Raw genomic sequence first — 12,021 nt, 5'->3', positions numbered from 1 at the left:
CATCCAGCCCTCTCCCAGAAAAATGAAATATCCTAGGAAATATTGAAAAGGCAGAATATTTCTCTGGATATGAAAAGAAACATGTTTTAAAAGACAGAATAGTTGCCTATAGCTTTCTGCCCATCCCCAGCTAATGGGCCATTAAGATGGCCCGGCTAGCCCACTTTACATAATAAAGACTTCTCCTCACTGCAGCTGTAGGGGGAAGGGATATTACTCAACTGACCACAAGGCATCTGAGAACTCACAGCCTAGAGAGTAGCCCCCTGCATGGCACCATGGGAGTTTGATAACCAGTCAGAATACATTTCTTACACAGGAACAGGAAACAGAGAGGTGGGACTAAACAGAGTATAAAAAGCCTAGCAAGCCCCTTCCTCAGCCCTTCTCTTCTTCTTCACCTAAATTGAAACATGTGATCACCTTTTCTGGTCAGGGCTCAAGCCATGTGGCCCTGTCCAACAATAAACCATCTTTCCAAGCAGCCTCCATGTCTCCAGTGTCTTCTTCCCCACTTGGAGCTGAACCCAGAAGGACATTTCTTTCAACAGCTCTTTATACTGCTCCTAAAAATACTATGGTATTTCACCAGGTTGTAAATTCCCACTAATTCAATCTGCTAAGACATCACCCAACTGATTTTGCTCAATCATATTTTATAAGAGGAGCTTGTCTCATTCTTCAATAATAGCATTGCAGGTGAGTATGCCAAAAGAAAATAACAATAAATGAATATTTCTGGAAAGATGGGTGAGATGTAAGCTCAGTAAAGAGTGACTATACTCACATCCTTTACTTGAATTGAACAAATGTATTGAGAATTTAATAGACCAAATTTAGCCTGGCTAAATAAACACAACAAGAAGTGAGAGATGGAGTGGGATGATGATCTATAGCAGTTAGCCTCAGTGCACCCCAAGTGCTGGTAAAAAAAAAGTTTTGATTAGAGGAATGCACAGAATTGACTTGACAAATCCTGGCAGTGGAAGTCCACGTATCTTAAAAGTTAATAAGGTTGAAAAACTGCACAAGAATATCCTTGACACTGTATAATGGGATGAAGTTGTTTTTTTAAGTTTTCTGATTATGAACAATACTGTGTTACCTTCCAAATAAACTATACAAGGCTTCCAGTTCTAAATAAATATGAAAATAATTTAAAACATTAGCATAACTACTTGCAACCAATATAACATTTACCATAGCAATAATAAGACTTTTACTAATGTAATTCAAAAGGTTAAATTGGAAGTATTTATCTTGATGCCTTTACTGAAAGAAAAGGGGTGGGGAGGAGAATTGACACACTACCAAACAGTACAAACTTTATTATTTGAATGTGATACCTGCTTAAGTAATGTGAGTCATTGATTTAGTAGTTTAAACAGCAGTGGCCATAGTTGCTTGGATCACCACTTTGTCTCAGGTTCTAAGCCCTACAAAATGGGTTGTTTTGTATTTAAATTTTATAGGATGCAGTTATCAGTTGCAGTGAGAAGCAACATTTATTTTGATATCAGGCCTAACACACTATATATAATACAGAGTTGCATGATCCATCATTCACAAATGTTATAGACTTTAATCAGTAGATGTCTATGTGGAATGATCTTCTACATCTTATTCTTGGGTTAATTATGAAGATGAAGCTTAATTACATCTTTGTAGTTCATACAGATGAGTTAAATGTTTCATGTGTTGCGAAACCAAAATGCCTTTGCTTTCACATACAGTAGCTGACTGATGTACCAGTTGAAAGGCAGCGGATGAGATGGCTGGACTATTGTTATGTTTGGATGGCATAACTTCCTCTGTACCTTCTGACCAAGTGTGACTGCAGAAGCACAAGACAAAACACTCACAGAACTAGGTTGGTTTCCAAACCAGCACTGTCCTCCAAATGTTTCACTCTACCCTAAGAGTAGGACTGGCTACCAGCACTTTTGAGAAGTCCAGGTTTGAGAAAATGATTCATTGACATGTTTCTGTCACACCCACTCTGCCTTCATAAAGGCAAACTGGCACCACCCTAAACCTAACTCCTGGAAACTTCATGAAGTAGCCAAATAAGTTTTCTTGGCAACTTCACACAAAAAATTGGGAGGGGAGGTAACACTATTTATGCGGCTCTGTGGGGTTCATGGATGAAAAGCAGATTCCCTCACACCCCACCATTTCCTACAAGGAGCTTGCAACCCTAGGTTCTCCTATTTGAGTATCACCCAAACAGATCTGATCCTACTGAACTGTCAAGATAAGCCATGCCCAACTAGGCGTCGCCACCCGCTGAGACCTCGCCCTTTTCCCACGTTCACAAATCAAGGTAGACAGCAAAATGGCCATCTCGCAACGTCCCCGAACACCTTGCCTTTGATTTGTTGTTGTTGTTATTATTGTTGTTCTTCCTTTGACAGCCCAGTCTAGCCTAAAGCCCTACAATTCCCAATGTACCCACCCGGGATTGACAAGACTTCATTATTCGAATGTGATCTATTTGGTCACCTAAAGTCAGTTTAGCTCCAGGGATCAGCCAAGTTCGACCTTCCACTCTGCCTGCCTGTGACTTTTACCCCGAACTACTCAAGCTCGGCTGTCTAGGAACACAAACACCCTTTCGAGGAAGGCGCTAACAAATCCCTCAGGGCGGTTTTCTCCCGGGCGGGAATTGATCCACTGGTCGAGTAAGAGAGGAGAAGAAGAAGAAAGCGATCCCAGCTCTTAGGGATCCCATCCTTCGGCCAATCCCCCAAGGGAATGGCGTCCGAGAACGTGTGAACTACCCGCCGCGACCGGCCAGGCACCACGCAGAGAGGAGCCGCCTCTTTCCTTCAGCCGCGAGGGCAGGGCTGCTTGCGGTGATTTGGCTGGACGTGACAAGAACGGCCGGGCGGCAGGGGGAAAAAGCGGAGCTCCGGTCAAGCCCGGCGGGGCGAGGCGGCTAGAAGCCCCGCACACACACACACACACCCCCAGCCCCAAGTCCCGCAGCCTTAGCCGCTGGTTCGCCGCGCTTCCTCCTCCGTCCTCGGGAAGTCGCTGCGCAAGGCAGGCGCGTCCAGGCCCTGCCCCCTTAGCGTAAGGCAAGGCAAGGGCGGGGGCCGGAGGGAGGCATCGCCGCAGCGGCGAGCGGAGAAGCGGCGGCGGGAGCGGCTGCGGCACCGATGGCTCCTGCGGGCGGCAGCGGCAGCTCAGCGGCGGGGAAGATGGCGCCGTCGCACGTCCTCAAATGCTGCCAGAGGGTGCTGGCGTGGGTGCCCGTGGTCTTCATCGCCCTGGTCGTGGCCTGGTCCTACTACGCCTACGTGGTGGAGCTCTGTGTGTGTGAGTAAGCGAGGTTTCGCTGCCGCCGGGGAGATTCCGACTGCCCGGAGGAGGAGGAGGAGGAGGAAACTGCCCCATAACCGGGGAGGGCGCGCTTTCGCTGCGTTGCTTTCAAAGGCGGGATCCGCGGGAAGGGAGCGGTGCTCTCTCCTTTCCCCCCCAAAAAAAATTACTTTCCGGCTTCTTCGGCTTCCTCCTTCTTGCGCAAAAGTCCAGGGGGTGATTCATTCTCCAAAGGTTTTGGGCGAGGAAACCTGTTGCCTGCCACCTGACTTTCTCTCAGCCCCAGGAAGGAGGCAATGGCAAACCACTTTTGGAAAAGAAAAAGAAAGAAAAACCTTGCCCCAAACACTGCAGACTTCGTTCACAGGCGGTCTCCGAGATTTGAACACGATTAAGATGGAAGGAAGGGGAGGCGGGTGTCGGGCAACCTCGTGTTTAAAACTACTCCTGGGCATTTGCCTTAATCTGGGAGAATTAGCAATCCATCCTCGTGTTGTCAAGCCCGGAGCAAGAGGCTCTTTTGAATCCTTCCTGTGGATCGAGGCTTGCGGTTTAAGGAGAGGAATTGAAATGAGGCAAAGTCACCCTTTGATTTCAGTACAAACAGGGTGTTTGTAAAGAAAGAACCAAAGGCTTGTGTAGCCTTATCTAGAAGTACATCTGTCTTTACTAGTGGGGTGTATACCAAGAACAATACTGGTAGCGTTGCTAAGTGTTTGTTTTCCCTGAATCATGGGCATTAAATCCTTTTAAGAGCCTTTCTTTCATCCCGAGGTTGGGATTGATAATTGGGGTGTGCTGTTCAAGTGTTGCAGTTCATTTTCAGACTCTGCTAAAATCCTTGAGCAGTCACTATTTAAAAAAAAAAGATGTACTTCATGTTTAATTTCTTGAATTCCTACTGCAAGTTTAAGTCTACATTCAGAAATGAGAATATACTGTGAAAGTCCACTCTGTAGTAGATTACTTTATTGTGTTGTTAAATTGTGACCCTGCCACACAGAGAAGACAATATAAATGCTTTGACTAATGGAAAAAATGTACTTACCTTTAACTAGACAAAATATGAGTCCCAAAGGGTGATTGGGAAGAGAAATAATTTAGTGCAGCATTTCTCAACCTTGGCAACTTTGAAACAGATGGACTACAACTCCCAGAATTCCCCAGCCAAGGCTGAGAAACTCTGCTTTAGTGTATTCTGTATAGCAGTGGTTCTCAACCTTCCCAATGCCGCAACCCTTTAATACAGTTCCTCATGTTGTGGTGACCCCCAACCATAAAATTGGTCTCTCGGTTCCTAAAGCCCATCGAAATATGTGTTTTCTGATGGTCTTAGGCAACCCCTGTGAAAGGATCGTTCGACCCCCAAAGGGGTCCTGACCCACAGGTTGAGAACCACTGCTGTATAGTAATGTTTCCCTGTTTCTTTGGATATTGCTCATTAAATTGTAACACAGAACTGGTTCCTATCATGTTGATCTAGAAGGGTTATTTTTAATTAAATCCTTCATTTGTTAAAAGGTTTAGGGCCCATTCCAAATAAAATTAAAAATGCTGGATTGAATATAGGGTGGGTTTGATTTGTATGGCAAGGCAAATATAGGTGGAATTCCTAATTTCTACTTTTTATGAAGTAATTAAAAGTGGCTGCTGAAGATAATAACAGTGAAAACTAAGGCATGCATAGCATGCAAATCCCACTGGGTTCAATAAATCTTATTTCTAAGAAAGTAGATACGGGTTGCAGATGTAGTTTCCTATTTTATTCACTTAATCAGAGCAATTCAAAAAGATGAAAGGATAGTAGTAACTAGTCTCAGAGCCCTTAATCATATTTCAAGTAATCATAACTAACCAACAGCACAATGTAACTCCATTCTTAACTAAAGGTGACATATGACTATAGCACTTGTTTTAAGAAAATCAAAGGTGGATTTTAAAAAAATTGATCTTTCCATATTTTACTAAAACTGTCTGATTATAATGTTCAATTGGGCAAAACGGTGCATTAGACGGTGCATTTTATTACCAAATGGTGGTTACCTCAAATAGACTACGTTTCAGAATGCGCGAGACCCAGTATTTCCTTAGGAATGAAGTCTGGAGAGGTGGCTGCTTCAGCTGCAGTTACTTGATAGACATTTTAAACATTTCCTGACAGCTTCCCACATTTCAATAGTGAATCCTGCTGGAAGCGTGAACTTAATTGCAATTGCCTATGTTCCATGCCATCCTCCCTTGGAACAAAATCTTTACTTGTACAAAGTTTCCTCAGAGTGATGTCAATGGGGAAGCCACAGGGCTCCCTCATGCCTGCAACCGCCCCAGCTCCTCTGTACTTGGGCCTCCCCATTCATTTGTTCATACCAGAGCACCCTTCCAGACACGTTCTGCACTTCTGTGCACCCTTTTTGCATGTCTTACACATTTCCACTTGCCCTTCTTGATTCACATTGCAGCTCTTGCACAGTTCTTGCACTCTTTTCCACCCATGCTACAGCCTTGCACTTTCTCCTCAATCTGTGTGGCACCTTTCACTCATCCCAGTCCACCCTTCCAGACCCATGTTGTACTCCTATGGGCCTTCAAAACTCACGCTATATCTGTTATGCATCCTTGCACACCCTTCCTGACCTTCACCACACTTTATGTGCTCTTCCCATCCCAGGCTGAACCTTTCACACACCCTCATGCACACTTCTCAATCCATGTGGCATGTATTATTTTTTATTAAGTCGGTGAGGAAGCTGGTACAAAGCTTAAACTGGATGGATGGGTGGATGGGTGAAAGGAAGGAAGGAAGGTCAGTAGGGAGTAGATTGGAACCTGGAAGTCATTCCTGGAAGCCACTCCTGCTCCCATTGATTTTTTTGCCCGCTGTGGTCATTCTATTTGTTTATTTAGGTCAGGGGTAGTCAACCTTTTTATACCTATCGCCCACTTTTTGTATCTCTGTTAGTAGTAAAATTTTCTAACCGCCCACCAGTTCCACAGTAATGGTGATTTATAAAGTAGGGAAGTAACTTTACTTTATAAAATTTATAAGGCAGAGTTACAGCAAACCCCTACCGCCCACCATGAAAGCTGGAACGCCCACTAGTGAGCAGTAGGGACCAGGTTGACTACCACTGATTTAGGTAAAGAGATATCTCTACAACAATGACCCAACAGGTTACAAGTTGTCTAGTAGATACTAAAACTCACTGTTCCTGAGCAATGCTGGAGCTCTTGCTGTTTCAGTATAAATCTTGAAATAGTATTGTTTAAAGGCTTATTTCATTTTGAACACCATTAATGGTTTGTTTCTAAGTACCATCTCTTACCATCAATTCTTGAGCTCTGCAAAATGGTTCAAATGTAATTATATAGTTATCCAAAAGGGACATTATTCTAACCATAGAGAAATAATGCCTTTTTGACATATTCTTCCCTGTTTTAATCTAAGCTGTATATGTTCTATGTCTATAATTTATATCCTTTTGCTGAAAACATTACAAATAGATAATTAATGTTTTGGTACCACAAAGTTATACATTGCAGACAGAGCTTGTGCATACAGCTTTCAATATATTGTATGTAGCCAGATGAAAATGTTGAAGCTGGAAGCAGAGGAGGATTCTCCCTATGTTCAATCTTGACGCATTGGTGCTCTTTTTTGCAGTGTCTTCTTTGTGCTTTAAACATTCTGTGATTTTAACAACTGAACTGAGCTAATATGCTCTGGTATTTAAAGCATGAATGTATCCCTGAAGTAACCAGGACTTTTATGAAAGTGACTTTCCCTTGCATGAGAATTAATTTACAGTTGTAGTAATTTACATATACCAGGTAGCCTCCTAGAAGAATATACAGTAAAGGATTTTGACAAGTATGCAGATGTCTGCTAATTATGCACTAATATTTAAAACACTTTCAGGAATCTCTTAGAGTTTCTGAAGTATTGATTTAGGCACATTTTAAAGAATAATCTGATTCTTCACAGAAATGAACAAAAATGCACAGATCTATCATCTTTCTTTCTTTCTTTCTTTCTTTCTTCATACATAGATTCTGTATGCAGAGAAGCTGAACAATTGCTATGTAAGCCATGTTCAGACACAACGGTCTCAGACCATATGTGATCTAACATGTTTCTCAGTTTCTGCAAACATTTTATGGTTTTTCAAAACAGTTTCCTGATGTCATCTAAAATAGGAAAATGTAAATTAAAGTCCATATAGAAACCAAAGTATTAAAGTAGGATCTGATCCTAGGTTTGAGATCAATATGATTAAATCCAACTTGTAATATATTACTTGTGCAAAACATTTTGCATACCTGATTCCAATTAGTTTGTAATGGGTATTTCGGTAAGATGTGGTTCCATTCTTGCCTGTATAAATTATATTCCATTAACCTCAGGAAACTAGCATATGGTTGGTCAAGATTGATTGGCTTGATTTTTACTGAAAAAACTTCAAACTGGCCTGGATTTGATAAGGAGTACAGAGTAGATACTATTTTTATTTATCCACTACATTAGTTGCATAAGATGTGAATCTTCTTATTAGGAGGAACTGTATGCTTATGGTACTAGAGAAAACTTCTTAAACAAAACAATCCTTATCCTTGCCCTCATGGAGTTTTCTGGATTACATTTTGTGCTAAGGAAGACAACAGAAAGAGATATAAGAACAGATATGAATAGCCCCGGATAAATGTGAGTAACCAATATTGCAAATATTAAATTTTGTTGCAATTAAGGAAGTACAGTAGAATGAACTATATGAGTGGAAATTAATGTTTCACTACATGTACAAAAGCTTTACACAGTGTACATTAACACTTGTTTTCTACAATAGTTTTAGTTTAGGATAAGCTAATTTTGGAAGGAGAGTGAAAGTTACTTAGTCCAGTCCTTTATTTTGAAGCTGAATCCTCAACATGAAAACATGTTCAGCTAATTAACTTGCATTAAGCACATCACGTGTCAAGAATAGATGTTGACAAGCTTCTATATGCAGAAATTTATGGTTGATTTAAAATTAATAGAATTAAAACAGTTATATTACCTAGCAGTCATATCTCAGGAGATTAAAATACGTGTATTTGTCGTCTCCTCTCATCCATGTTATTGACCCGAATTGAATGAATTGAACGAACAGATAGGGACAGTAAACATGCTGTGCAAAAATACTTTTTCACTATTATAAGATTCGTTAGTATCATTGTGTCTTCAAGCCTCTCATTAAGGAGTCATGATTCTTCCTTCCCCATGCAGATGCTCTGTTGGAGATCTTTAAAATGATAAAAACTTATTTTTACATCTTCTGAAACTTATGCATGAGATTAAGCAATGTTACTGTGAAGAAAAATTCTGACCTTTAATAAAAAGAGAAACTTATTTTTGGTTTTTTATTTTCATTTCCTGGCAGCCAGAAATCCTTTTATGTGACATGAACCATGATCTCCAATGTATGATATGTATTTGACATTTTGTTATGATTGTTAATCCAAGACAAAGATTGATTAATGTGAATTCTTTCCAAAACAGGGACCCAAGATAGGTTCTTATTTTGTTGAAATTTAATAAAAGTCTTATTTAAACTGAATTCCTCTGGATCAGGAGTATCAAACTCAAGGCCCGCGGGGCCACCCTGGAAACAGCGAAGGACCGGTCAGCGGTGCCTCTGCCAGCGAAAACACGCAGCCCTCCTGAGCTCTGTTTTAAGCTGCGACGGAGTCCTGCGACCCTCTGCTAGTGAAAACGGAGCTCAAGAGGGTGGCGCGCAGCCCTCCAGAGCTCCATTTTGCTGGCAGAGTGCTCGATCCATCACAGGCACCCCAATACGAGTGACGTTGAGTTGGCCGTGCCCCCTGGCCACACACACACCAGGGTCAAACCCCTGCTCTAGATCAAGGGTGGGGAACTGTGACGCTTTTATGACTTGTGGACTTCAGTTCCCAGAATTCCTGAACCAACCATGCTGGCTGAGGAATTCTGGGAATTGAAGTCCACATCATAAAAAGGCCATAGTTCTCCACCTCTTCTCTAGATAACTAAAGATCTACAGTACGTTTTGTGATTACTGCTGTACTTTATTTTGAACACTATCATGAATGGTATATAATAGATTAAGTATAGCTTAGCATTTTGCCAATGAAATGGTTTTAGCATATGGGACATAACAGGATTGTCTATACCAACATCTACATCAACCTGCCAATCCCTTTCATAGGAAATCCCTTTCACATCCCCTGTCTCTGAATTTTAAAGCAAGTGAGCTATTTGTCTCTTACACAAAAGAATTTCATTTAGTCCCCTCTTTCTTATATACAATTGTCACACAACACCAACACTCTTCCTTGAATAGGGAGATGTGTTCTCTGGAATTTGAAGTGGGCAGTGCAGGAAATGTTGCTTGCTTAGGAAAAAAATTATGTATAATTGGCTCCAGTTTTCTCCCCCCCCCCCCCCAAGATTACTAGATCTCAGCAGTTTTTGGGGTGAGGTTTCAAACCAAACTTTTAAGTAATAAAAAAGACAGTTTTTAAAAATACAAACATCAAACTAAGGATTACAGGGGTCTCCAACCTGGCAATTTTAAGACTTGTGGACTTCACTTCCCAGAATTTCCCAGCTAACCTGGGAATTCTGGGGGTTGAAGTCCACAATTCCTATAGTTGCCAAGGTTGGAGACCCCCAGATTAGAAAGAGTTTAATTACAACAAATCACATGGCAATGTGATCTTCATTTTAATATTAGTGCTTAATATTTTGTAATCAATCTGAGCAAATAGGCTGAGAAATATAAAACTGAGCAAAACAGCACATTAAATAACCTCCAGTGTCTCACATGATTGCCTAATTAGACCTTGGGGTTGAATTCTCTGGCCCTGTAGTGTGAAATCTGTTTTCTCCTAGTTCCTGTTTTTTACAAGTCTCCGGTCAACCACATTCAGAACAAGCTCACCTCTGTTTCTGTCACTTAACTACAGTGACTTGAGACCAAAATTTTGGATTCAGTTGCGATCATTAAGTGAGAACCACTACAACCATGAGAGATTTAAATCTTTTAGTCTTTCCCCAGTTTGCCAGAAGCATAGTACTTTGCATGCACTGGAGCCCTTTTTTTCTGTTGTGCTGATTTTATTTATTTGTTTGTTTGCTGGAGTTATCCCCACCATAATCAGAGAGAGACCGTAAGTGATTCAGAATGCATCCCGTATACTAACAGTAAAATGTTTAGATAAAATAAAACTAAAACAAACTAAATTGTCTCTATTGCCTTGTCCTCAACTCCTACCTGTTCTGGTGTAAAGTTAGTGAATTCACCTCAAGCCAACAGGAGCCATTCGGCCAGTACCCCAGTCATATGTTGGTTGGGATAATACCAGCGTCTGTTGGCTACATTAGATTTCCAGTCCCTGTTCCCAAAGCCATTCTTCTTTGGGCAACCAAAGAATCCTCTGTAAAAATATGCGTGTTGCCCATTCCCAGCACATATTAAGGAGAGTGGTAATTTCCTGCCAGGTGGCAATGTTTGATAGAAGCCAAACAAATTGACCAATCCCTTTCCCTAACATATCCTGCAAATAAAATAGAGGAAGTGTGGTGGAATGTAGGCTGGATTCCCAGGAGGGAGGTGGCTGCATTTTACCATAGATAGCTCCATTTGATGGCAGCATAACATAGATTAGAGATCAGCAATTAGGACAAGAAATTAGCAATTAGGCCAATTTAGGCTTCTTCTTTAACTTAGCTAATTAGGATCAGGGTAAAATATCCTTGTGCTTTTTATTAAGTCCCATCCCAAATGCATTAAAGGAGCTTTTCAAAAGGCAATTGTATTATCGTGGAGTTTTTTCCCTTGAAAATGTTTCACTTCTCATTCAAGAAGCTTCTTCAGTTCTTCAGAATCTGAGAAAGCTTCTTGGATGAGAAGCAAAACATTTTCAAGGAAAAAACCCAAAGTCCAATTGTCTTTTGAAAAGCACCTTTAGGACAATCATGATCTGGATGATTGAGATTCTCCATAGACGTTCTCCCATCCCAAATATTTATTATTGCAAAAGTGCACTATTAGTGGAGCATTTTCAAGATGGGAAAAAGAACATACCTGTTCTGATTATTCTGGACAAAATTAAAGTCAAGATAGCAAATGAAGGAGGGTGTTGCACATCTTAGGAAATGGTAGCAAAGGTTAGTGCAGAAGAAGGTCCATTATAGAGCATCCAAAAGAGTAGAAAGGGAGGTAGGGCTGGGTTCCAGCCACCATTACTACCAGTTCGGTAGTAAAAAAAAAGTGTGATCTGCGTACATGCACATTTGCATTTAAACGATCTACCTGTTTGGCCTAACCGGACCAAATTGGTAGGAACCCACCTCTGGAGGTAACTAACTGGTTGGTTTTCTCTGGGAAGTGAATCAGTAATGTTTGCAGTGCCAGAGAAAGGGGAAGCATCAGTGTGGATAGATTCTTGAATCAGCAATGCTTACTCTAGGCATGGCAGCTTTCCAAATATACTGTGCTGGTTCATTTGGCTATGTCAAGAGGAGATGATTCAGTACCTTGCGCAGTATATTATGGTAGCCACTTGAAAAAAGCGCCTTATCAGCTGAAGAGGCTCATGTTCTTCTAATGACTTTAGTTTGGGCTCATGCAATCCTAATTGTTCTGAGCCTGCCTGGTAAGAAGATTAAACATTGATCATTGT

At 41.3% G+C, this 12,021-nt stretch overlaps 1 protein-coding gene across 2 annotated transcripts in view; it reads left to right on the top strand.

Moving 5' to 3' along the window:
• The first annotated feature begins 3,109 nt into the window (after nucleotides 1–3,109).
• ZDHHC20 (zDHHC palmitoyltransferase 20) overlaps nucleotides 3,110–12,021 on the top strand; it is a 57,514-nt gene continuing 48,602 nt past the window's right edge. For both annotated transcript variants that reach the window (XM_014060531.2, XM_014060530.2), the window contains exon 1: nucleotides 3,110–3,321. In XM_014060531.2, coding sequence (XP_013916006.1) covers nucleotides 3,162–3,321 — 160 coding nt within the window. In that variant the 5' untranslated portion in view covers nucleotides 3,110–3,161. The remainder of the gene's footprint in view (nucleotides 3,322–12,021) is intronic.

This window comes from Thamnophis sirtalis, unplaced genomic scaffold (genome assembly GCF_051295495.1).
Source record: "Thamnophis sirtalis isolate CommonGarterSnake01/CBP01778 unplaced genomic scaffold, rThaSir2_p1.2 scaffold_8, whole genome shotgun sequence".
Lineage (NCBI taxonomy): Eukaryota > Metazoa > Chordata > Lepidosauria > Squamata > Natricidae > Thamnophis > Thamnophis sirtalis.
Note: the sequence above shows the minus strand (reverse complement) of the source record. Positions and strands in the feature narration are given on the sequence as shown.